The sequence below is a fragment of the Phaenicophaeus curvirostris genome, chromosome 12 (genome assembly GCF_032191515.1).
Source record: "Phaenicophaeus curvirostris isolate KB17595 chromosome 12, BPBGC_Pcur_1.0, whole genome shotgun sequence".
Lineage (NCBI taxonomy): Eukaryota > Metazoa > Chordata > Aves > Cuculiformes > Cuculidae > Phaenicophaeus > Phaenicophaeus curvirostris.
In genome coordinates, this window is record NC_091403.1 from 9,625,404 (window position 1) to 9,651,754 (window position 26,351).

A 26,351-nucleotide genomic window follows, 5' to 3' on the forward strand; every position below is an offset into this window, starting at 1 on the left:
GCTGCTTTATTATTTGAAATGGGTGTTTGCTTTCTCTTTGAATTGCATTGGACTTTTATCTTTTAATGAGAAGCTGATGCTTTTTGGAGGACACTATAAAATGGCATCTTCAGAAACATTTCTGAAGCACAGAGTGTGATGTAAAAACTCGTTGGGTAGACTAGACAAACAGATTAGACAGAGAAATAGATAGAGAATAGATGCTTTGTATTCTTCCCCTTATTCTTAATTTCTGATGATACTGGCCTGATAGCAGAATCTTTTTCTGGCATTCAGCTGCTTCTACTGCTTACTCTGCCTTTCAAGTCCAAATCCTCAAACTCTAGCTTATGTTGAAATAGGGATTTAAGGTAGTAAGCATCTGTTAACACTTAAAAGAAAGCCATTATAGTTTAAATGGTGAATAGTGTGCCATAGATAAAGCTGCTGATTATGTATTTTTAAGTGGTTGGGGATAGATTTGAAAGTCTAAACAGAAAGCATGCTACTGTTACTTGAAAAATTAAGTTTGACCCTCCAGAATTTGACTTTTTCTCCATTTAAAAAAGCACAAGTTTTAACAGGAACAAATGGAAGTAGGAATGGGAGATGAAATTGGGGGATACACAGAGAACATACCCAAACAGGTGCAAAGGGAATGATTTTTCTTCATTTCTCTTACACTGTTCTCAGTACTCCTCTCCTTCCTGTTCTGATAGCAGCCCTTACCCTGGCACACTGGCCTTGCAATAGCACATTTGGTCTGGACAGCATCTTGGCACCTACCCACAGACATGAGGGGAGAACGATGCTGTAACCTTTCCTCACGAAAATTCACAACAAACAAGGGTTGGGCTTTGTTTGTTTAGACTAATATATCCCAACCCAATTCTTTCAGAGTTACAAATTTCCAGAGTTCTGCCAATCCATCTCAGCTACTTTCTTAACTTGTCTACCAAAACAACCGTGTGTGCACCGAGTCATTCTAGAACATCACAGGTCCATCTGCACTGTTCCAGGACAGAATCGGTCCCACACCCTTCACATTCCACTCTGACAGTGGTGAGGAAGCAGCAGTGTTTTGTCTTGGATTTCTGCTAGAGAAGATCCTTTATCTGGGCTGCATTACTAAGTGCTACAGACTGGCCAGGGCCAAAAAGGGATGGGTTTTCATCCTGCACTGGAAAGAGAACATCCCCACATTCATGGGAACTGGATCTGGGATTTTAAACTTAAGTATATTTCTTCTCTGCAGATGAAAAATAAAAGGCTAAGTATTAATTACATGCAGATCTTCCCCCTCACATCCTTCTAGTCTCAGTTCCACCCTAATTCTCACAAGTTCTTTTTGCCAACACTGCACTTAACCTATAGAGAAAGAATGCAATGAATTGTCAGAGGCTACAGGGACTTGCTTTCACGTGTGTACCCCTGTGCACAAGCACACATCCACACTGGTACACGTGCGTGCTGGGCCCTGAAACAACAACCTGCTCATATTTATCTCATGTTTCACACAATACCTCTGCCATGGCCTTCTTTACAGTATCTAGTGTGGCAGCAAGCAGCAGGGTCTGTGTGTGACTCACAGCAACAATACACTGAGCAGCCAGAGCCTCTGACAGAATATACAATACAGCTGAGATGTCAGTGGAGGTGGTTTGGAGTACTTTAAAACGCTGTTCAAGTGCCAACTTTCACCTCCATATACGACACTTTGCTCACCCACCCACTTTCCTTCCAGGCTATGAATTCCTTTTACTGAAACTCGACAGCTTTAATTATGATTTTCTCTGCCTTCTCTATCACTTTAACTACTTAGCCTCTCATTTGTCTTGCTAAGTTTCTTTAAGTTTCTGCTCCTGGAGAGCAGTTGTACACCATCACCACAGTACAAGAGGCCTGGTCAGACTCTCATTTGCAGTCCAGGCATCAGACCAAAGGGACTTGCAATAAGCTGTTTGCCTCAAAAGCAGATATCTCAGCTCTCATGTTCGCTTTGTACAGAAAGGCTGCAGGAATGGGGACACAATGTACCTATTCACATCATTATATCGAAACCATTTGGCTCTCCTTAACTTTCGTTGGCTGCGTAACTTAAACAGGTACAAACCTTTGACCTGGTGAGAAACTGGTGGTTTTACCGGGGATTCAGTTCCTTCTATTTCACATTTTGCCCGTGACAGGAAATCTGCTTTAAACAGTGTACACCACTGTCACCATCACTCTGTGCAGGACTTGGGCTCCGATGCTACTGACAGATGGGGGAGATATTCGGCTCTATGCAGCCTCATAGACTCCTGACATTCATTTCCATTTCCTTCCAAATTCTCCAATGCTTGAACATCTGGGCTTCCTGAGCACTAGACCTGTGACATACTCAGTCTGAAATTCCACCTATGCCTACACTGAAGATGACCAATACTCAAACATACTGATTCTCCCATCATCCTTTATAGTCTCCTAGAAAAAAAAACCCATCTTTTCTGTTCCTGTGTCAGCACTATCCTGGTCTATATAATGGACACCTCTGAGGAAAGTGGGTGTCGCTCATAATGCACTTTTTTGGGGGATACTTTGTAAATGGGAATCAATTCTGAGCCCCTGACAGTAATCAGCTTTATTTTTCTATCACAGCATGTGAAGGGCCTCAGCAGCTTTCAAAATTCAAGTAAATCTTAAGGGAAAAGGAGTGCAGCACAGAAATACAGATGCTCCTAATCAATACGAAAATGTCTTATACCAGACAGTACAACAGCAATATGCCTCACAGAAAGGGCAGTGCAGAGCCCATTTGTTCTGCTGGATGTATACAAGTTCATTATCTGTAGTCCAGTCAGATCTGTGCGTGTACAGTAATTTGAATAACCTCAGATGGAAACGCTAGCAAGCAATGCTTTTGTGCATATTTGAAGTTCCTTCTATGATCTCTTTCTCTTTGCTCTTGTCCTCTCTTGGCTTTCTACTGCTATTTAAGTTGTTATTATTAGCTATTAAATGATAAGTTAATTACCTCTGAAATAAGCGTGAATAATTGTACCCAGCATAGATGGGACTGGTATTTGATAACAATCAACAGAAGCTGTGCAGCTCCCAGGTATCTAATAATAATAATAAAAATAAAAATCAATAGAAGGAAAACAGGGACAGCTCCAGAAAGCGTTAATGAAAAGTTGTTGAATTACAGTAGCTCATCTGTGAACAGCTACATGAAAGCCTTCTGAATACCAAATATATTCATTATAGCCTGTATTGCTCAGCTGAACCTCCAAAGAATTCACAGGGCTTGTATTCTCACAATAACAAAGGAGAGATGCTGAAGAATGCAGGATAAGAAGAATGAAGAATAAGAAGAACGAAGGGGTGGACGGAAGAAGGTTCATATTCTTATTTGGAAAACATGATTGTCAAGGTATATAACGAAAATAAAAATTAAAGGATATAATAAATCCAAACTCAAAATCTGAGTCTTTTTCCTTTCAATAGAAGAGGCAGAAATTCTTTGGGTCAGACCCCGGGGAGGCAAGAAGACATCAGTCTTTTACAACATCAGTGTGAAAGATCACAGGAGAATGTTATAAGGCAGTCGGGAGTTAAGGTATTTCCTGAACTGATCCTAAATGGTTACAGCAACACGAAACCACTCCAAAGCTCAGATTCAGCTGCTCTTATACCTGTCACATTGCGTTAACGTTAGACTGTACTCTCAGAAGTGTTATATGAAATACATTAGAAACTCCTTTTTCCCCATGTTCTGCACCACAAAAGTGACGAGATAGTTTGGCTTTCTTGGGTAAATGCATTTCCACAATACTGTTCTCTCAGCACCCGAATACAGAAATATCACATCCAGAGTTGCTCATGAAGCAGTAGAAATTTCAAATTCCTTTCACAGCAATGAAATATGTGACTAAGCTAAAAAATAAAATCAATAAACAACCTCCTCTCCTGAAAGCTGCCACAAGGTATTTAATGTCTACAGATGATCAAGGTGAAAAATGCACCGTATCTTTACTTAAAGGAAACTAAAGCTTCAATCAAATGGAGATTTAAATCAAAATGGTCAAATAACTCCTCCTAATACTTTCCCCATGGGATTAGGTTTGCTAAATCATGAAAGAGCACTTCCGTCTTCATCCGTGTGTCATAGTGCTCCCCACAGTTCAAGTGTCCAGTCTACCTCAGGGGACTGAATGTCATGACTGCCAGTACACCCTAACTCTGAGGTGATGGGGTATTTTGCAGGGTGAAGGACTGTAGTGCACTCCAACACTTCAGTTGAAATTCGTTGCAGTTTGTATAATCAAAACAAGTGTAACTTCAAGAAATGACACCCACATCACCTGTAAATATAGGAAGACCCAAACCACCAGGCCATTTCCCATCACTACACACAAGTATAATGCTACATTTCTGCTATTCAAAGATGCACTAAAGATTCCCAAAGTGAAGCAAGCACACTTTGCTACATCTGCTTTATTTTGTTGTTTGAACTTTCCTCTTGTCTGCTTCATCTCCCCAGAATCACTATAGTTTGATCTGAATCGCATTGTGGCCATATAAGTGGACCTTCTTGCACATCCGTGATCAGAGGAAGGTGTTGGAATATCCAACAGCTCAATATGATCCAGGATCATCATGGTGCATCAATGTGGTATCGAAGAAGAGCAAGCATAGTTAGAAATGATGTGCAAATCCTTCTTGTCAATTCTTGTGTTTACCATCCATAGATTGACCAATCTAACTCTGCTCAGTGTACAAAAGATGAAAAGATTATATCTGGACAAAGGACCAGAGTACTGCTTGAGCCTTTTGCTTTTGATTAATAGCACAGCTAGATATATTTACCATATAGGATGGAGAGTGATTTGGTTCTACCCAAGAAAGGTAAGAAATGATGAAGAAACATGGGAGATTAATAATATCTGAGTCAGCAGAAAATGCATAATGACTTTGCAAAAGCCTGTTTCAACATATAACATAGTCTCATGAACAAATATCTACAATTACTTCAGTGTATGCAAAACATTTCTTAGCACAACCTGGAGCACAGAGAAAAAGAAAGTAAAGGAATGTGCCATCAGTTCAAACTATGAGGAAGAAGGGGAGGTTACCTATAATGGAGTTTTATCCTTGCTTTCTCTCTCTCTCTTGTATCTGCCTCAAGTGAACACACAGTCATTTCCCATCCTCTTTGTGGTCATGACGTATGTGAAGTTACCTGGACAGCATTGACTTAAAACGTAATTACTCTTACAGCAAATGAGGCATGAAAGCTATTATCAAAAAAACATGATGTCCGAAGTACAAGCTGGCATTTCATTTTCCCAGCAGAGACCTTCTGAATGCCAGAATTGACTGCAAGGCATGTCAAAGGGCTGGTAATACAAAATTAGTGATTCTTTCTGGGGCGCGGAAACAGTGTTCTTGTGAGGCCAAGTTTGAGAGAGGGCAAAATAAAGTGCCTATACGAGCACCTGACACATTGCTTTATTTTTTTAAGGTGGCTGCAAAGCCCAGGAAGTTATTCACTTATATGGGCTTTGACCTTGGCAGAGTGGTCAAAGACCAACCCTATTCAATACTGGTGCAAAAGGGCCTCTTTTATGCAGAAACACACCTAAATATCACTTGTGAAAAGAAAAGCGACTAACAGCTAAACCTCTAAGTTGATGTTGTGCAGCGTAGGAGTGATAATGCCTGAATAAGTGTGTGAGTGAAAAGGCAGTGTCCCAGGGGCACAGATTTCTAATTAAGAGACTGACTAATACCTAGAACAATTTTAACCCCTGTTCCTGAGCATCACACACTATAGCTCTTATGAATCTTACGTATATACTGCATATCCACCTTTTGTCATGTTCATAAGACATTTGCCATATAGACATGTTGAGGACCAGTGACAAAGCTGTTAAGTCAAATTCATGACGTCTAAGGATTTCCTGGTTTTAGAGGAAATACTCTACTGTCCTACAAGCACTATAGCCCCACTGTTGGAAGTTCAGCCCCTTATTCTCAGACACAGCTAGTTTGCAATTCTGCTTCTGCTGTGAACTTATTCCAACAGTTAACCTGCTCATGCTTGTAAATGATACTGTTTACAGTTCACACTTTAGGGGAAAGACAGACTATAAACTGGGGATAGGTAGAAAATCTTCCCTCTGTCTCAAACTGTATTTAGTTAGGTCTAAAGGATTCTTCCACCTTCCTTTAGCAAACAGGAGACACTACACTCTACGCAAAGGACCTGATCTGCTGTAAGAAAGCCCCCATTCACATAGGATGCCTCCATTAGACCAGCCACTTCCATGACAGCTATTACCTTGCTCCAATTTACTGACCACTGATTCTGACAGAGTTATATAAAGTGCACAGCAAATAGTTATTTCAGGAAAGCACTCAGGGTCCAGCCTGCTCCTTCATCCCATTCACAGCAGTGGTGAAAGAATAAGACTGCAAAATACCCAGAGCAGAGAGAGCCTGAAGAGAAAAATTAAAAGACACATACAGTTATAAACCTTGACAGGTGAAAATGTTTGCTGTCAGAGGGAGACGCTGAGATGCCAAGTCAGTGCCACGTACACCAGACACCAGGACAAAGAGAAACAAAGACACAACATGAACTGCAGGGACTTCACAACAGAACAGACCTCTGGCTCTGCGGCTTTTGATCTATGTACCTTTACAATGAGACGTTTCATCTGAGAGTCAGTTATATCCAGTGCTGGATTAACTTCTTGCTCCACAGCTTGACCTGCCACCCCGAGTACTACAGGGATGGGCACTCAGAAACGTGTATTTAGGGAACACATTAGACTGAGACATATTTAACATACGCACCAGGCAACACATCACACTGCTCACAGCTTACTTCCAGCTAGCTTTCTGCAAAACAAAACCAAATCATAACAACTAAATAATGCTTCTCTTTTCATCAAAGTAGAACAAAACTAATTCTTTCCTTTTGACACTGGTAAATAGTTCTCTGATAACCCATATTTGTACCCTTTTCTAGACTTGTCATCAGGACAGTCTTTGGGACACACTTTCCTTTGCCAGAAAATATTGCTTCATTGGATCCATTGTTTCCTACTTAACTCTCTATCATGCTTATCATTTCCTGGGATCAGGGTAATGCAGACTGGAATGCAGATAGCCTGAAAGCCATTTAAAGCCACTGCTGTTTATGATGTAAAGCATATAAGAAAAAAATTGCACAGGGTAACCGCGTAGACCTTTTCTGTGATTCACCTGAAAGAACCACATAAAAACCTGTGTATCTTCATTCACACTTTCAAAAGCAAAGAGCATAGGAAACATTGACGGATGCTGTGTATCTTTTTTATAACAACAGAAGATAAAGCTTGTTTTAAACTACAAAAAATCATCCTCCTTCAACCCATAAAGACAGGTCTGGTCTAGTCTAGTAAACAGCAGAATGTAACTTCCATTGATGTGATGATATACCACCAATAAGCTGCAAGGCTTTGATGACCAACTTGTGCTTCCTAAAAGGGCTAGATTAGAAAGAACATAGAAGCTTTCCAGTATCTAAAGAAGGCCTATAAGAAAGCTGGAGAGGGACTTTTTTACAAGGGCATGTAGAGACAAGATAAGGGGTAATCTTTTTGAGCTGAAGGAGGGTAGGTTTAGAACAGATATAAGAAAGAACTTCTACACTGTGAGAGTGGCAAGGGACTGGAACAACTTGCCCAGAGAAGCTACAGATGCCTCATCCCTGGAGGTGTTAAAGGCCAGCCTGCACAAGGCTTTGAGCAACCTGGTCTGGTGGAAGGTGTCCCCTCTGTGGCAGAGGAGTTGAAACTATATGTTCTTTAATGTCCCTTTTCAACCGAAACTGTCCTATGATCCTGTGATTCTAATCTTCACAGAGTAAGATTAGACTGAGTAGTAACCCTCAGCCTCCTCCAGAGAAACATTCTAATTGAGAATACTTTTTTTTTTTTTCAAAGTCCATGAGTTGAGAGAGAGGTGTAGAAATAGTTGACATCTTGCCTGTAACAGTGTGCTCTTTTTATTCTACAATCTACAATAGTAGATTGTATACAATAGTAGAATAGCCCTACAATAGTAGGGCTCCTATTCCCACTAAAATGAAATCATGCAGTTTTCTCGGCTAGACTCACAGAAACCAAGGAGTGAAATATCAGTTTTCTGAATCAGAATCAATACATTACAAAACCATTTTCCATTTATTATTTCTTTTTTAAAAAGTATATGCCAGAAAATCCTTCGGTCTCTGCATTTCCCTTCCCTCAACTTTCTGCAAGAAGCTTCTGCAATATGACATACCTAGGTGGGGCTAAACAATTCATCTGTTTAACTCATCTGCAAATGGTAACAAATCACACTTAAGCTACTAAAATTCCACAAACTTGCAATTGTAAGCAGTGGAGTGAAAATGAACAAGTAACTGTCATGTTGCCTTTAAGCAACGACATTACATCCCTAGAAGCATGGAGGTACTCACTAACACTGAGCAAACTCAAAAGGGTACACAGTTTTGTTGTCAGTTACCATAGAGACATTCAGAACAATATGGGAGTTTGACAAACTAAGAGAATGGTTTTTGACTTCTTTAAAAATATCTGTAAGTAGAGCTTATTATTATTATTTCAGTACTGATCAACTATGCACAATATTAGGAAGACAGAATGAATTCCCAGTAACATAAAACCAACTAAATGAAAAAGTAATAGAACGCTGCAAAGAGCAGGGAAAATGTTCACTGAGTCACTATGAGCAGCTGGCTTTTTTTCAGTGTCTGAGGCTAGTCAGGGTTCGATGTTTTTCTTCTCATAAAAGAAGTTATTTTCAGACGAAGGCCCTTCTAGCACCAGTTCAAGAATGAGAGTTTTATTTATATCTCAAAATCATCTGTGTACCCAGGCTTCAGTAGTTTTCTATAATGTATCAATTTGTTGGATGCCTGTCCACAACGTGGATGGTGTTTAGCATACGCCTTAATAGCTTCATTTATATGTTCGCATGTACAGGCAAGCACATTAAATCCAAAGAAATGTCTCTATGTTTTAGCCCTCTTTTTTTCATTGTCCCTCATAAACAGTTAAAACTGTGAACAAGCTTGTAAGAACGGTTTTCGGCATGAGGAACAGGTGGTGGTAATGTCGGTTAAGTATTCCTGCAGGGGGAAGACTGGAAGCCTGCTATAAATTATGGGGGCATTTCTGCAACTGAAAAGCTTGCTTTTCATTGATGAAGCTGAGAGAGCTCTTTGATGACAAAGCCATTAGGGAGCTTCAAATCACATCACATCATTAAGTTTTCTTTCTCCATTTGTCTTGGAAAAACATTATTGCAAGCATATGTGCTTGTGCATAGCACTAACAAGTGACAGTGGTCTAGGAAGAATGTATATTTCTGCTTCACTGCAAATTCAAGATGAAGAGTGCCATACTCTGACAGTTATCCAAGTCAAGCTCCTAATATTTTTTACAGTGAGGCAACCTACTTAAATACACCCCACTGAATGTAGAAAGCAAAGAAATTAATTTTGCTATTTGGGAAAAAAATCTCCTAAATAATCAGTGGGATCATGTCTTCTTCCTATGCACCAAAAAAATCATGAATCTATGAACTAAATGTCTGGGGGCTCAAACCAGTGAGGAAAGGAGGAATTTCTAGGAGTATTCTTGCAGAATTAGGCTTATAGGTTCTAAATTACGGAGTCAAATTTCTTTTCTATTTTGCAGTATTTGTTCCCTACCCTGAAGCTCTTGGATAACGTCTTCCTTGTAAGAGATCCTCTTCAGGTGGGCAGTACATCTTCTAACACTCAACAAGCAGAAAAATGTTTCCTGATGATGCATTTTTCTGGGTCAGTAGTTTCCCTATGCTCCAGTAATCAGTTTTGATAGAAAAATGAAAATTCACTGGAAAATAGGGAACAAGTGATTTTCTTTCACCTTTTTTATCCACATAAAAGGCTGCAGAGTGTGGAACCACTGTTTTAGGAAGTCAACTGAATCTTCATTTCCACTTACTCTCAATACAATCCAGCTCCCAGGATGCACATCTCAGTCATAAGGAGAGTATTTCTGCAGATTTAAACCCCAAACATTTTCCCACCAACTTAATTCCCACAGGAGAACCCTCTGAATACTACTGTCACTAACCTTTGTGCCCGGTCTGTTATCTCCTCCTCCAGATCTAGCAGGAGTGCTGCCTGAGCCATCAGCTTCTTGCTGCAGGGTAGGGATTTGAGGTGAAGAATGAGCAAACCGAGGCAAAACTTACTTCCCATCTCTTCCAGCTCCTGAGTTCCTAGCTGCAGGCCCTAATAGAGAAAAGCAGAAAGTCTCAATGCTGAGTGTGCATTTCACAGATACATGGAAAATGTCAGGCTTGTTTTTCAGAAAATGGACAACTTTTAGCGTTTTTCCTTCCATTCCCAGTTAGGGTCTCATTGATGTTTCCTACATATGGAAATTTCCCCTACAATACCATTTTTAAATTAACTGACAGAGCTCAGTCTATGGAAGCTATTCTAAAATAGCCTCTATTTTACAAATGGGGAAATGGAGGCAATGAGTTTAACTGCCTCAACTACATTTGCAGAAGTCATTTTAAGAATTAGACTCAGAGCCCAGGAGGACCTGACTGTAAATCCACTTTTACAAATCATTACAACTCATTTTTTCTTTCTCTCTGTAGACAAATCAATTCCATAAGCTGGGGGGGGGGGGATGCAGGAAATAAGCTTAATGTAAACACTGGGCAGTAGCAAAAAGAGAAAAAGGAAAGTGGAGGCGGGGTGGGGAGAGAAGGGAGGAAGAGATCTTTAACAAATTATGAATTGTTTTTTAAGAAAATCAATTGCAAAGTAATTGCAAAATAACAAACACCTCTGAGGAATTTCAGTCTATTAAAAGCTGGTACGTCTCTTGCAGAGAAGCACAAACAGGGTCTGGATTATCAACATCATCTTTCAAGGGAGGACTCCTCCAAGCTGTGGTTCGTCACTTAGAAGAGCCCTGATTATGAATAGTCTGTGTTTGGTTTTACACTAATTAAAAAAATAAAATAAAGATCTCACAAAGAAGGAACACATCGATCACCTGCATAGAATAGTAGTTTCATGCAAGCAGTGAAAAGGCAGGAGACAAACAAAGCTCAGATGTACAAAAAAGAAACTAAGAAACTGCAAACTCCCTCATCTTTGGCATTTAGTGACTGCATCACATGTACTCCTTAATGCTAGCACATCAGGGGCTGAATCAATTGCTGAACAAACGCTGCCTCTGCCAACATCAGCCGTATGTGCTCTTGCAGCACAAAACATCTCTGCAGCCAACCTTCTGATGAGACCTCCAGCTCAATTTCCAAGACCGTTTCCTTAGCAACTTTCACGAGTCCACACTCACAATCCTGGCACTAGTCTTCTGCATGGTGTGAGCTCCATGCTAGCATGGCCTGTACTTGACTTTCTACTAGATATTTGTTAGTGGATATGTTTTGGGTACTGAACCCATACGTATTCTGTTAATCCACGACAGGAGGTTGAGCTCTGATATTGAGTTTTGGGTTGGGTTTTCTTTTTTTCTCTGTATAAAGTTGCTGCATTTGTAAAGTGTTTTGGGATCCCTGGGTCAGAGCAGCTCTGTAGTGCTGAAAGATTTTTCTGAACCAAAACCATGCAGGCGGATGGAAGGAAAAAGTGTTTTCACACATAAACTTCTGCAGCTCACTTGCAAAGATATTTTTTTTGTGCATTTTTGTTAGAGGACATGAACTACTTGGACAGGGTGAAGACCACCACTTCAGGTCTAGCAAGTTCAGCATACGCAAATGTCATCTGGCATTACAAATACTCTGTCTGATCACAAATACATTTTCCTATAGTAAAAAATGTTGCAATTCTGTTTCTTTCCTCAGACACTGTAAGTGAAGCATGAATCTGTAATTATGACAATGAACATGAACAACATAAAATAATACACAGTTGAAACATATACTGAGTGCTTGAACAATTAGGTAAGCACAGGACCTGACCAGAAAAGCACACAAGCAATCAGGGAAAATATAGCCCTGTTGATAGGCGGGGTCTCTGAAGAACTGACTTCTGCTCAGGCTCCTAAATAATTTTGTAACAGCAGGCAAATCTCTGACACTATTTCCTCTCTTTATCCTATTCACCTACACTGCAAGCGTTGCCAAGCAAGATCCAGGTACAATGAACTAGAGCAATAATTAAAAGTGGTAGACAACAGAGGTAAGAATAGAGAGACTTATGGGAATCAATGGTCATTAATGCAAAAGAATGAGAGTGCTTAGCAGCTCTGCCTAGATTCCTAAATGTTTTATTACTTTACTTTAACAGGCTTAAGACATTTTAGCATGACAGAGTTACAATCAGCAGGCAGAAGTGGTGACATTTCTGAGCAAAAAGATGTCATTTCTACAGCAAAAGAATTATTTTCTAAGGGGCGAAAAATACAAAGAACATCTCACGGCTTTCCCTGAGGTGCATCTTGGGGTCTTGCTTCCAAGATCAAGGCAACACACTAAATACCTATCAATCCAGGAGATGTGAATAGTGACAGTGCTAAAATTCAGCCTGTGGCTTTATGATTCCCTATGGCTTTATACAGGATACGAGGAGGCCTTACGAAACTATGAGCGGAGAAATAATAATAATAAAACTGTAAAATACCTCAGAAACCTCAGACAGTAATTGCTCATGCACAGAAGTTAGCTGTTGTAAGATGGACCCATATTGCTTTGATATCAGGCAGCTCAAGACTAACAGCTAGAAACCTTAGCTAGAGGATTACTTGTTAACATACTTTATTCACTTCAAACTCAGACAGACTTTAATATTTTAACTCAGATAATTCTTTCTCTCTCCTTCCTCCCTCCTCAGCTCTCAGCAGAAGGTGAAGCGGGAGGTGCATAGCATGACTACCGTTGAACTGAAGCTGTTGACAGAAGTGACATATCAGGCTAATGCTATTGATGACATCTACCAGCAATCCGAAGAGCTGCTGTAGTGGTTAATAATCAGTCCCTCTTACATTGCTGAAAGGAAAGCCTGGTCAACAAGCATTTATTTCCACTATAGCTGTAGAGCACACAGGGCCACAGCTGTACAGGGGGAAGCTGCTCTGTCCAACAGCATCTCCCCTGCAGTGTCTTGCCAGTCTGGATATTCAGTGACCCCATCTTTCTCTCTAGCACAGTATTTCATGGTCCTGTCTTCCTTTAGACATGTGTATGTGAGTGGTGAAGCACAGAATCATAGAATAACCAAGTTGGAAGAGACCCACCGGATCATCGAGTCCAACCATTCCTATCAAACACTAACCCATGCCCCTCAGCACCTCATCCACCTGTGCCTTAAACACCTCCAGGCAAGGTGACTCAACTCCCTCCCTGGGCAGCCTGTTCCAGTGCTCAATGACCCTTTCTGTGAAGAATTTTTTCCTAATGTCCAGCCTAAATCTCCCCTGGCGGAGCTTGAGGCCATTCCCTCTTGTCCTGTCCCTTGTCACTTGGGAGAAGAGGCCAGCACCCTGCTCTCTACAACCTCCTTTCAGGTAGTTATAGAGAGCAATGAGGTCTCCCCTCAGCCTCCTCTTCTCCAGGCTAAACAACGCCAGCTCTAGCTCCTGGGTTTGTACACAGACAGAACAACTTTCTTTACAATTAAAGACTGAGACAAAGAAGGCACTAAGTACCTCAGCCTTTTCCTCATCCACTGTCACTGTTGTGCCTTCTGCGTCCAATAGGGACTGTACGGTCTCCCTAGTCCTCCTTTTATTATTTATATATTTATAGAAGGATTTTTTGTTATCTTTCACAGACTTTGCCAATCTGATTTCTAGATGAGCCTTAGCCCTTCTGATTTTTTCTCTACACAATCTCACTTCCCTCCTGTAGTCCACCCAAGAGGCCTGTCCCCTCTTCCAGAGCCCATAAATGTTTCTCTTGTTCTTGATATCACTCAAGATCTCCCTGTTCAACCAAGCTGGTTTTCTCCCCTGCCAGCTTTTTTTCTGGAACATGGGGATAGCTTTCTCCTGACCTGCTAGGATTTCCTTTTTGAAGAGCTCCCAGCCCTCACAGGCTCCCTTGCCCTTAAGTACTGTCTCCCATGAGACTTTGCCAATGCAAAGTCTTCCAAGCCAGCAGAATCTAAGCAAATTCTGAAGCAGGAAAGAGTGTCACTGACCAGAAAGCTGCAGACAAACTCATCGGTCCTAATTAGTCCAGTCTCCAAAACATGCCAGCACGCTAACAAAGCTATCCAGCTTTGATGATCAGCTCACATCACCGTTTCTGCTCTGTTACATTAAAGTACCAATTGGACTAGCATCAACTTGATGCATCATGCTCCACTGCGCAATATGAATTGGTCCCACAGGTTCCATTGGTCCCATGGGCACTATCATGCAGTCTTTTGAAGGTATCACATTAAGGGATAACAGGTTAATTGTTTCCTAGCTATTATATAAATTAATGGAGTTAAACAATATCTCCTAACCTCTTTTCACATTTTTATGCTACAACAGACAGCATGAGAAGAGGTGACACCAGCCATTAGCCCAAGCTCTGGATGCATATGATTGTTATGGTAAGAAACAAATTCCAGAGGTCAGCCATGCAGCTGTATGAATGAAACAGTCAGTCTATTAACTCTTGGTCTAGTTAGACCAATTAATTTCTTGCCTTTTCTGTGAAAACTGTTGCTAGCATAACAGCTGGGGCAGTGGGATACTCATCTTTGCTTCTCAACTGACATTATCACAGTAACAGGAAACTGGGGAGCAGGAAAACCAGCTATTTCTTGACTTATGATTTGGTCAGAACGTTGTCAATACAGATTTACTAAGCAAAATTGATGGATTACATTGAAAAAAACCCACTGTGTTCATACTCAGCATTCATGCATCAAATGAATAACAACAGTAAAATGTTTCCAGTATCTCCCAACTTGCCCTCAAAATGCTTCGCAGGCTAAAAGACAATGCAATGGAAAAACTTTGTTATTCTTTACTCATATACTTTAAACGCTCCTGCAGCCAAAGGCAGCGATAGTTTCATAACACAGATATTGTTGAACAATGTGGAAAGACTCCAGAAGTTAAATTAGAATTTTTTTCACAGAGGTAACTAGAGCTACAGTAAAATTAGAGTTAGAAGTTACTAATAAACACAGATAGACAAAAGATTTCAGAGAAATTCTTTCCTGTGCTCAGAGAAAAGGTATCTTTGGCAGGCAGCACGGCTGCTTCAGCAGCCTTTCCCACTTCTGGTCACTGTTCAGCCCTTGGGACAACAGCTTTTCCTTGCAAATTTGCTTCCAGTCAATACATATACACACACATTTACAGAATATTCTCTGAATCTCAATAGCTTTACACATGCACAATGGTTGTGCCCTAAGGCTGGATATAAATAAATTGACAGTCTGGTTTCTCACTAATTCCATCACTGAGCTCCCACTCAGAATACTAATAGAAACTGTTTGGAGGCTCTAGAGGATAAACCAGGGAGCTGAATGAAACATTTGGTGTCTGGGTTTGCAGCCTTAATTTTAGCTTGGGCTACCCCTGAAAGATACTACTGTCCTTTCCACCTCTGTGAATTAAAGTATGCAGTCCGGTGCTGGGGAACTAACTATTTATATAAGCAGGACAGCAGGGAATAAGCCAGGTTTCCTCATGCCCCAGAGATACCTAAGCTGCAGATATGGCATATAAAACAGATGAAGTGGAGTGGGTGAGGATGGGAATTTGGGCCAAAATATCGCAAGAGGGTTAAGCAAGCAGAAAAAGTTTGAAGATGCAAGAAAAATATAGGCTAGCAGGAATTTCTAGAAAGAAAGATGAGACGGGCTGGTATTAGAGACAGAAGATAAAAGGACAGGAGAGATAAAAGGATGAGAAAGAAGGAGGGGTTATTGAGGTCAATGGATGCTGATACAGAAGAGCAACAACAAGAGAAAAGCTAATGGAAACCTCTATCCCCTTTTCACCCTTGGAGAGGCGTGCTTTGCTCTGAACGTCTGTCCTCATTACATCTGGTACTTTGGCCATGTGGCGAGGAAGCAAGTCCTACTTTGCTTTGAATCTCCTTATAAAACTTGCTGAACTCAGCTGGTGATTTGGTTGAGCAAACTTCTTGGGTACAGAAGCAAAAAAGTGGTTACTGTTTTAATCATTCAAATGGACTCTTTCACTGGTTAAAGAGACATTGCATGCAATGCTGTTCAAGGAATTCTCCAGTCTTCTGGAGAAATAGTTCTAAACAATCTTCTCATAGCAGAACTGGGGATTTAGTGAAAGAAAACACATGGCCAAGTTCTGCAGCAAAACAATTATTTAGATCATGAATTCTGCAGGTCTTCTGCATGAATGTTTTCTTCCTACTTTCCACTGTGCTGGTTAGCTATTTGTCTGACATTCCCATCCCTACACCTTTCCCTTACTATATTACTGCAGCTGTTTCCCTGTTCTTTCCCTCTACCCTTCTCTCACCCCCCACCAACTTCTCCTTCTCTGCTCCTTCATCAGTGTTCTCTTGCTCTTTCTTAATCAGTTCCCATTAATGACTCCATCCTCAATATATGGCAAGCTAATAGCATGTTGGAAGAGGCAAAGAAATTATTAGTGTTGCACTGGCCAACCTCAGCTAGCTGTTTTTCTTGGCCACTCTATCCAGCACATTGTTACCTTGTATTTTAATAAAACAAATTGCAAATTAACCAGGATGGGGACAGGGTTGGCTTTAAGTTCCCACCTCTCCAATGACTATATGTGTACAGAGAGGTACTAGTTGGATAGGGAATGTTTCCATATCTATTGGATGCTGTTATACCTGTTCTTCATTGCTGTACAAGACTGAAGGTGGTACATAAAGCCCAGGTTTGCTAGACTGCTTCTTGAATAGCAGAGGGAGAGACTATACTTACTGGGTTTTGTGTGATCTGTTATTGTGAAGGGTGTTCATGTCAGGAACAAAAGATGAACAAAAAGAGAAAGAGAAATGAGGATATTTTCCCTTATACAGAGAAACCATACACGGAAACGCTATTCTTTGTAGAGTTCTTTCTTTGCAATAAAGTTGAGCAGTACACTGGTTTTCTGTCTCATTCATTACAATGTGACATGGTAAGGATCTATCCTTATGCTCTGGATGGACCTGGACTAGCATCAATAGATCACCTCTCTCTTTGTAGACACTGAGTAATCTTTCACCTCATCCCACAGTGTCTTTTCAAACAGAACAGAAAGGGCTGAGGGAACGATGTGCCAGGCCAGAACCAAGCACTTTGGAGGAGTCTGCATTTTTTCACATTGATGGGATCAGGACTGTTTCAAGTTCCGATCTGAGGACTGTGACAGTTATAGCGAGGAGAAGCTTGCACTATCCAATGAAGAAGAGAGAACAGAACTAGGGAACCATTTAAAGTCACATAGAGATTCTGTGTCAATGTGAGGTAAGCAAGCCACATTACATTGGTGATAAGCAAGAGTTTTATTCAAGAAAACTTTTCTTCTCCATGCTTCGAGTATTTGCAACAAGTTAACCGTATCACCCCATCTCACAGTGCCTTGAAAAATTCATCAGTAGTCTATCCATGAATTTCACACACATACATTTTTCCTGCTATCTGAACACTGTGGCACATGGAAACAGTCACAGACAGGATATAGCCTGAGGTATCTGAAGACTAAGTGTGAGGTGGAGCTCTAACAACATCTGAGAATCTGTATCAAATGAATTAGCTCTTTAAAGCAGTCTGGGAAAGCAAGAAGCTGAAATTTTGCAAGTCCTAATTTGGCAGCTTAATCCCTGGATCACTTTTCATCCCTCCTACTTCCATTTAAAAGTTTGCCTGTATAAATAACTTCAGTGTTCAGAAAATAGACCAAACACTTGCCCCATTCAAGTCATATTTTCAGCTCTGAATTTACCCACTTTGACCATATTTCAGCATAGGAGTAAAATAAAGAATCTATTCTTGCAACTTAATTTAATGAAATGGCCTCATGTCTTTGTATTATAGTACACGAAACCTTGAAATTTTTTGTGTAGCTTTAAAATTAAAACACTGGGAACTTCCAAAGTAGTTAGTACCTTAAAACTCACTATGCTATAAACTACAATAGAGGAAACCTTAGAGCCTTTCCCTCTCATCCCAATAAAACACATGCTACACCGAGGTGATGAAAGTGGCACATCAAGGCTAGTATGCTTTTATTCCCCATCCAAAATGAGACCCCAGGATCACGGTACCTCCCACTGTTGCATGAACAGAGACTCTAATAAGAGCAGATTTAGTAAGAAGCCAATGCATGACCAAGAATCATCCTGGTTGCTCCAGCCTGATAACACAATGCCCCACCACTAACTCCATCCCTCTGCTTCCACAACCCAGTGTATCATGGAGACTAGCAAACCAGTGAAACTGTGCCTTGGCCTGCCAGCAGTGTTAAGTAGAGGAGAATCCAACAGGTTGGTGAGATATCTTCTGCTTCGCTGCTGCCAAACACCCACACTGCTGCAAAGCCCCTGCCCAGCACAGTACTTGGTGTTACTTCTGCACGCACTGCTGTGCCCTCTGCACTGTAATGCTTTATTCCTTCCCTTTATAACTTAGTAGCTCTAGTACCCCCAGTGCCTTCCCCATACTGAAGCTGCCCTCCAGGCTACTAAACACTTTCCTGTGCACTCTCTAGCCCCTTTGTAGTACTGCTTTGTCTCTTATGAATGCAATGACCCATAACAAACACAGTATACCCCAGGATGTATTGCCATTCATGTCTTTAGGGATACTATAACATCTTCCAAGTTTACCCCTTTCTTCACACATGCAGGCACCTTATTCACTTTTTTTTTATTGCTGCTGCTGTGCACAGCACAGACATCTTTATCAAGCTGTCTTTATAATAGCTACTCATGTTTTCCTGGATGGTTAAAGATAATAAAGAGCCCAACCATGGGTCTGAATGCTTTAAACTATTCCTTCAAACATGCTTTACTCTGCCACTGCCCATGTTTCATCTTCCTTTCAAGTACCCACAATTTTTCAGTTCTCCTTCCTACTGTATAATTTGTATCAGCTGCAAAGAGTATATCTTATTATCTTACAGTTTTCCTTTTGTTCCAGCCATTAAAATTATGAATACTGACCAGCTCCAATTCACGAAGTGGTAGCTGAAGTCAACTTACTAGCTATTTCTTTCCATCCTAAGGATGCCAATGTATCTTACTTACATTTTCCAGCCTTTTAAATAGGTGTTGATGACACAAACAGTCCTTTTATGTCTCACTCCATAATTCCCCAAATTCTTTTATGTTTGGGTTTGTTTTTTTTCCTTTTTTTTTTTCCTAGGAGCGTTCTTTATCAGCTTTGACTCATCTAGGATGCCCAGCAATCCAAAGAGCATGACAGTCAGTCTTGGTTCACCCTTGAAATCTGTGTGTGAAACTTTACATACCATTCTCCTTCATCCTCCAACCGCTTTCAAAAAGAAACAAAACACATTATTGAGGCACTATTAAGACTCCCAGTCATTTTGTTTTCTTACCCCTGTGTTACTCCAGTGCTTAGGGTTCTATTATTGGCAGATCTCTGATCCCATGGAATAAGTTTTTAAACATGAGGAATCATAATTAGCATCTTGTTAAACATGTTTTAGATAGTCTCCTACCTAGTCTACTGGCCATTTTTTAATTATTTCTTTTTAATAACCAAATCCTCTGTCCCTGGGTCTCTGTACAACTCCTACAGGAAAAAGATATGGGCTTCACCTGATTCTGTGAGTTATAACCTTAGCCAAATATAAAATAACATGACAGACAACCTGCACATATTGTCTTCATCTATAAATCAGCCAGTGTGGTCTCACAGCATCCCGCTCTGTTCCTGTCCTGGCTGCCTACCAGCTCTGCCAATGTACTTGTGGCTTCAGGGCAGCACAAATAGCTCCAGAATGCATCCAAATTTCAGCCTACACAATCTCTTATTATTCCAGTCCTGAGGGTCCCATATTTTCTTCCAAAGCCATTTGATCATGCCTTGAAGCAGCCTATTTTTTTCCAGGTCTAAGCCTGCTCTCCACAAAATCACTCATTTCCTCCAAGACCTTCTGCCAACGGCCTCAGAGCAGACTTTGCACCTGGTGGCGGGTTTCTTTCCCAGACCACATCACATGACACATTCCATGGTGGAATACTAGCATGCATATGTTCAGAAGAGATTGTCCTGAGACCATCTGCGTGTTGGTCTCCTTAAAAAATTATTTTAAATAAGTCCTCACACAGAGATCCACAGGTGAGAGCTATGGACACAGAACCATCAACAGCTCTGCATCTCCCTCTCCCATTTCAATTTTCTCTACTCTAACCTTTCAAGCATTGTATGCCCATCCCCTTACGCCGAAACAACTCAAGAGTTACCTGAGACATTTTTCCTAAATTATAAATTATTATAAATTACCCCCCCCGGCTAATTTCTTTTTTTCCATATCACAAATTCTCTTTGGTCATCTTCAGCCAACACCATCAAAGCCAGCCTCCCCACCTATCCATACAACCTCAGGATCAGTGACAGAAAGCAACTCTGATTCTACAATTTATTGTATTAGCATTTCTAAAACAACAAAGGAGTCATTGATTTTCCAAGCCAAAGGCACATGGGAAAGCACAAAAAAGCATCTATACTTTAGCAGAGAGGAATGAGACATTGCATAGGAGAGGGCTTCCCTCTGCCTGGTAACTGAATAATCATCCTGACACAGCCCCCCTTCTTGCTGGTTGTCATATTTAGCAAAAAAATAGGAAAGAACACTGAAAATCTGATTTTTTTTTCTCCTTTTTTTTTTTAATACTCTGTGTAATAAAAACACCTAGAAAATGGACGATAACACTGAGGGTAATTCAGGCAAAAGTACTGCAGGACCCTCTTTAATGTCTAGGCTTGTGTAACAAATGTGTAATATAATTATACCATATGAACAGTTAAATGCATGACAAAGCTGGGTGAAAGAGAGATTTTACCAGGTGGCCCAAGGGAAAGTCAGTGATCATTTCATTAAAAGGTTAGGTTAGGAGGAATATCGAGCTATGGGTTCCAGGAATGATGGAGTCCACAGTCAGAAATCAAGCATCAGGAAAATTCCTTCAGGTGAAACAGCTGCAATCAACTGCTAACCAGAGTTTACAGTTCTACAGTGTCCAAAGGGTCATTTTATCACAAGCCCACACATCCAGTGGCACAAAGTAAACTGTCAGCCAACTTAATTTTAGCTGTAAAACTTATTATTAAAAGGAAAACAAAAATTGACATCAAACTGAAGTTTCTAGTTTTTTACAGGAGAAATGAAGCCATGGTACTTGTCCATGAGAAGCTGACCAGCAGCGTGCATGTGACCTTAGACATTTGGACTTACGTACCAAGGACAAGTATCAGTTAGACCTGGCAGCTGGATGCAAACTTTTGCAAGCCACCTATAAGCCTTTTCCCCAAAATAATCCCACCAGCACAGGTTCACTTTAACATCTCCATTTACTTTGCTTTTGGAGAAGAAGAGAAAAAGAAATCAGGTCTTTCAAGACTGTAAGGAACCGAGTGAATAAAGGGAGACAAGATCAGAGAGACAGAGGTAGGGTGAGAGGGAGACAGCTGTCTCTATCAAGTGGGATAACTGATGAGACTCATACAAAAGCAGTTTACATTTCCCCTTGTTCTGCCATGGATATTTCCACGTGTGCTTTTTCAGAGATGGAGATCAGCAGAAAACAAGCACAGCAGCTGATGAATGCTTCATCTCCTAGAGCATCAGGTGAGAAGCATACAGGCCTTGTAAAACTAAACTACAAGTCTCCAAGTCTTTGAAAATCTACTGACCGTTCAAGGCAAAGCAGACAAACCTTTATTAGCAGAGAAGATGCTGACTCCAGATTACAGGCTTTCAGGATTTCTCATCTTGCAGCTGTATTACCTGAGAAAATTTGCATAAGAACAAGCTGCATTCTTCTTAGGAGTCCTTTTCAACCTGCTTTTATGATTTCCACCGAAAATTGTAATCCTCTGTTTGTGACACTGCAATCATTTCTACTACAATCAAATGTACTGTCCAAAAGGAGGATTACGGCTTCAGTTTGGGGAAGTATGCGTACTTTCAAACAAAGTATATGTACTTTTCAACAAAGCAGCCAGTTTCCAAGCATATGACCTTGGTAATAAAGAGCAAAGAAGAGAAAGATAGAAAAACAACACTACACATGACCAAATCTTCCAATTCCAAGAGGCATCTGATGCCCTTCAAGTTTATAAAAACTGAAGTTTCCTATAGACATTTGTACAACAGAGCAGGGAAAAGCAGCAAGAGATTTTTCCTTTGGAAAGCTAACAATGTTTTAAAACTAAACATATATAGAAAACCCACTACAGTGCACAGCTCTATCTTTTTAGCAGCACCCTGTGAGAAAGAGCATCACTGTACATGGTGCTGAATGTCAAACAACTGGCTTAAACCTGTGCCTCTGGCAGCTGCATAGAACAAACAGTTAAAAAGAAAGGGGGGGGGGGAAGCTTTCTTTTGCCCTTTTTTCAGTTGTGGCTTTTTTTTTTTTGGCAAGAACATAATTTAGCATGACTCTTCACAGAACAGTTTGCATGAGATTACCCACAACGAACTGCATTATGATGGCACATTTCAACCTCTGATGCATATTAGACTGACAGTGTTAAAAATCTATCAAAGGAGAAATAAATGATACAGGAAAATGATGATGTAAGACAGGAGAGTAAACATTCTGTACTTGTGTAATCTGCCAGAATTCAGTCTAAAATTGGCCTGGGAAAGAGAACAAGAGTACTGTGCACTCAGAACAGCTTTAGGGAATGTTCCCAACTCAAGCAGAAAACAATAGCTGACTGAGACACGGATGTATTTGCGAAGGAATGGAAAGTACAGCAAACCAGAACTAGGAGCTGAAGAGGAGACAAGGAGAGATTTTCTTCATTTCTTTGATTTCCCTCTTGGTAGCAACCTGGAGGGAATATTCCCTTTTGCTCATCCAAGGACAGTTCAGTTCACTGCGCTTCACCACACACAGAATCACAGAATTCATCATCACACATCCTCTCGCTCTGCCTTCTGCTTCTTTCCAAGTCTTGCCTCATCTTCTTCTGATGCTGGTAGTGATCCCTCATAGATCCTGGATAGTCTCAGTGTTCAAAAGTGGCTGTTCTGAAACGATGAGCCCCAGGGCTGTGTTAGTCATGGAATCTAAACTAGCAGCATCTCCTTCCTGCAGTCAGGGATGGTTCTCAGCCCTTCAGCAGGCTTCACCAAGGGAACAAAGACTCCATAACATTTTCTAGCATGAGTCTTGCACTTTCCCATAGAAAAATGCCACAATAAAACAGTATCAAAAGTAACTCTCTCCTTCAGTCGGTTCCACGGACTGTTTTCCTAGTAATTCAAGTAATCCAATATCGAGCCTCAAATCCCTAATCGAGGGATAAAGTTGTTTTGGTGTTATGTGAAGGGTCATTTAACCAGCCACAGGACTTGTCCGCAAAGTTCTCAGACAAGCAAGGGCCAAGGATGCCAAGCGGGGAACAAGGCGTAGTGGTGGTCGATGGGAGAGGATATAGTAAGAAGCAGCATTTTCTGCCTAGGTCTTTTCCTTAGTTTTCTCAAAGCTAAGTCACAGGAAAATGAACAAAACAACAGATGAGGCCAAATGGTATTTGCTGAAGAGGAGTTATAGAGATTAGTGTATTAATTAATAAAGACAACTATGTCAGCAAAGGGCCTGACCTTTATTCCTGCCCTAGTAACAGTTTTGTCCCTGGTGGCTTTCGGCTTGCATGCTCAAGCCATTTAGATACATCCCACAATTAATTGCAGGGTACCTTCTGGGAGATAGGAAAGCAGTACTGCAAGCAGGAATGCTGAATCAGAGGAGGAGTGACCTAGTCAAAACCACCTTGTCAAGGGCATTGGCTGGACTAGGGAGAGAGTCCACAGTTCTCTCTACCCCTCATGCTTCACCTCTCACTGCTAAGAGAAAAATTTAAGCTATTAATCTGGAATTCTGCTATCCTTCTTTTTATAGCCAGAGACTGACAAGAAATAGACTAATCTTCAAAAAAAACCCACACATTTTTGTCTTTTTGTGATTAAAAAAAACCCAGCGATACACGAAACTCACTCAGACAAAATGACAGACAGCAGGACAGCAGTCCAAACTTCAGTTATCCCTTGCTTCTCACCTTTTTCCCCGAAATTAAGTCCTTCCCTTAGGCCCATCCTCATATTCTGGGGAGCCTGGATACCCTTTACTCAATGCCTGTCCCACAACAGATTCACTTTCAACTTCTTGAAAGCTCTGTAGACATACCTGGACAGCAAAATATCTGGTGGATAATGACCTCTTGCTGCCTCTTCTCAGCAGGGACATATGGGAGTGGAATTTGGACAGGCTCAGGATGATGATATACAACCACAGACCTTCAGGCAATAGGACTATAACACCATTAAGTTCAGGAGAGAGTGGTGATGCTCAAGGATGGCAGCAGATGGGCACAACATTGGAAAATGTCAGCTTCTATCAGAATAGCTGTTATTACACCGAGAACCTGAGTCTGGCTTGGACTCCCAAGCAAAAGCAACAGACAAATCTGCCCATCAATCTTGCCCACAGGCCTCATAAGTCTGAACTCAGACCCATGGTTTGACTTCCTTGTTTCACCTTGGACCTGTCTTGTAACCATGGACCAGCTAGGTGATTGCTAGGCTCACACCAGTCACCGTCACTGGACCTGATCCTGATTCACTGGCCTGTGTTCCTGGCTGGACCTTGAACCTGCTTCATGACCATAGACTTCTCTGGTGACCTGGGCTCTTCATTCAACCTGACTATCCTTCACAGGCCTGGACTGTTCATCATCCTCAGCAGCACTGGGTTGGGGTCTTGGCTGACAAGGAGAGACAACTAGGACTAACTCCATTTCTCCCATTGCTATCAGAGGCCTTAATTTTTCTCTCTGTACAGGCAATCCAAACCATCTACCTCAATCCCAGATGAAAAATAGTGCAGAGGTCATAGTGTAGACAAGAGGAATTGGTCCCTCAATCTGTCTATCTATCACTAGCTGAGCTAAACCTGCCTGTCCCTTCCATTTCAACTCTACAGACCTTCACATTCAGTCCAAATATTGGGGAAGTCACAGACAAGAAGGGCCATGAAGTTGACGTAGGCTGAACTGACACATACTTAGCTTTCTCTTACACTCCTCAATACACAGGTTACAACATCTTAAACTGCAGCTAGATTAAGACCAATTTCACTGCATTACATTACGCTCGCTTCTGTAGCACCTTTCTGTCTATAAATAAGCTATAATAACACAGATCACCTCTCAACCATCATATCTGAATTTGGTCAAAAAGCTTTCCAGAACAAACAAACCTTTTAACTTCATGTACCAAGTTATTTTTTGTTAAAACCAACAGGGTTGCCTCATGTTAGAGCCTAGCTACAAAAATAGATTTCTTTTCTTCTTCACTAGCTATTGTTGGCAAACATGGGTTTTAGGAAGAGAAGCTATTTTTGGACTTTTATTGGCAAGTCTTATATTCAGCGACTAAAGGAAAAAACTGGCTGATGGTGGAAAAAGCATTTGACATGACATTCAAGAAGTACCCGTGTCTGCCAAGCTCTTATGCTCATTTTTCCGAGGAAAAAAAAAAAAAAAGGAAGAAAAAACAAAACTAAACCAAAGGCTTTGTTACCTTCTAATAGTAGAGATCACATCTGTAAGGATCATTAAGAGAAAAGGCGCATATGGGAAGTTCTCTTTCTCAGACTGACAATCAATTGCATGGTCACTGCCTTAGATGCCCTCTTATGCTAATTTCATTTGCACCTCTTCTTTTGCAGAGGAAAATTTCCTGCTTGGTAGGACAAAATCACTGCTAAATATGATTGAGGTGGAGACTGAAGCAGATTTTTGTGTATTTTATTATCTTCTACTTGGATTGATGTGCACTCATCAGACACGCTTACTGATCTGTGCACACACACAACATACACATGATCACAGAATCACAGGGACATACTTCTAACACACAAGTACCATAGGAAACAGTATCAATTTATTAGTACACAAAATAATACATTCAACAGACACACTGGTGCACATTTGCACAGTTTAAGGTTGGAGAGAACATGGTTTGGACTCACATGAGAACAGATTCCCACACTCACATGAATATAACCACATTCAATCATAACCTTCCACCAACACCTTCCCTAGTTTGCACTCACAAAAGTTCACTGTAAATCAACACCCTACCAGTGCAAAC

The 26,351-nt window shown here is 40.9% G+C and overlaps 1 protein-coding gene across 1 annotated transcript in view; it reads right to left on the reverse strand.

Moving 5' to 3' along the window:
* AGBL1 (AGBL carboxypeptidase 1) overlaps window positions 1-26,351 on the reverse strand; it is a 278,150-nt gene that overhangs the window by 71,669 nt on the left and 180,130 nt on the right. The window contains exon 22 of the mRNA XM_069867250.1: window positions 10,137-10,297. Within this exon, the coding sequence (XP_069723351.1) occupies window positions 10,137-10,297 (161 nt within the window). The remainder of the gene's footprint in view (window positions 1-10,136; window positions 10,298-26,351) is intronic.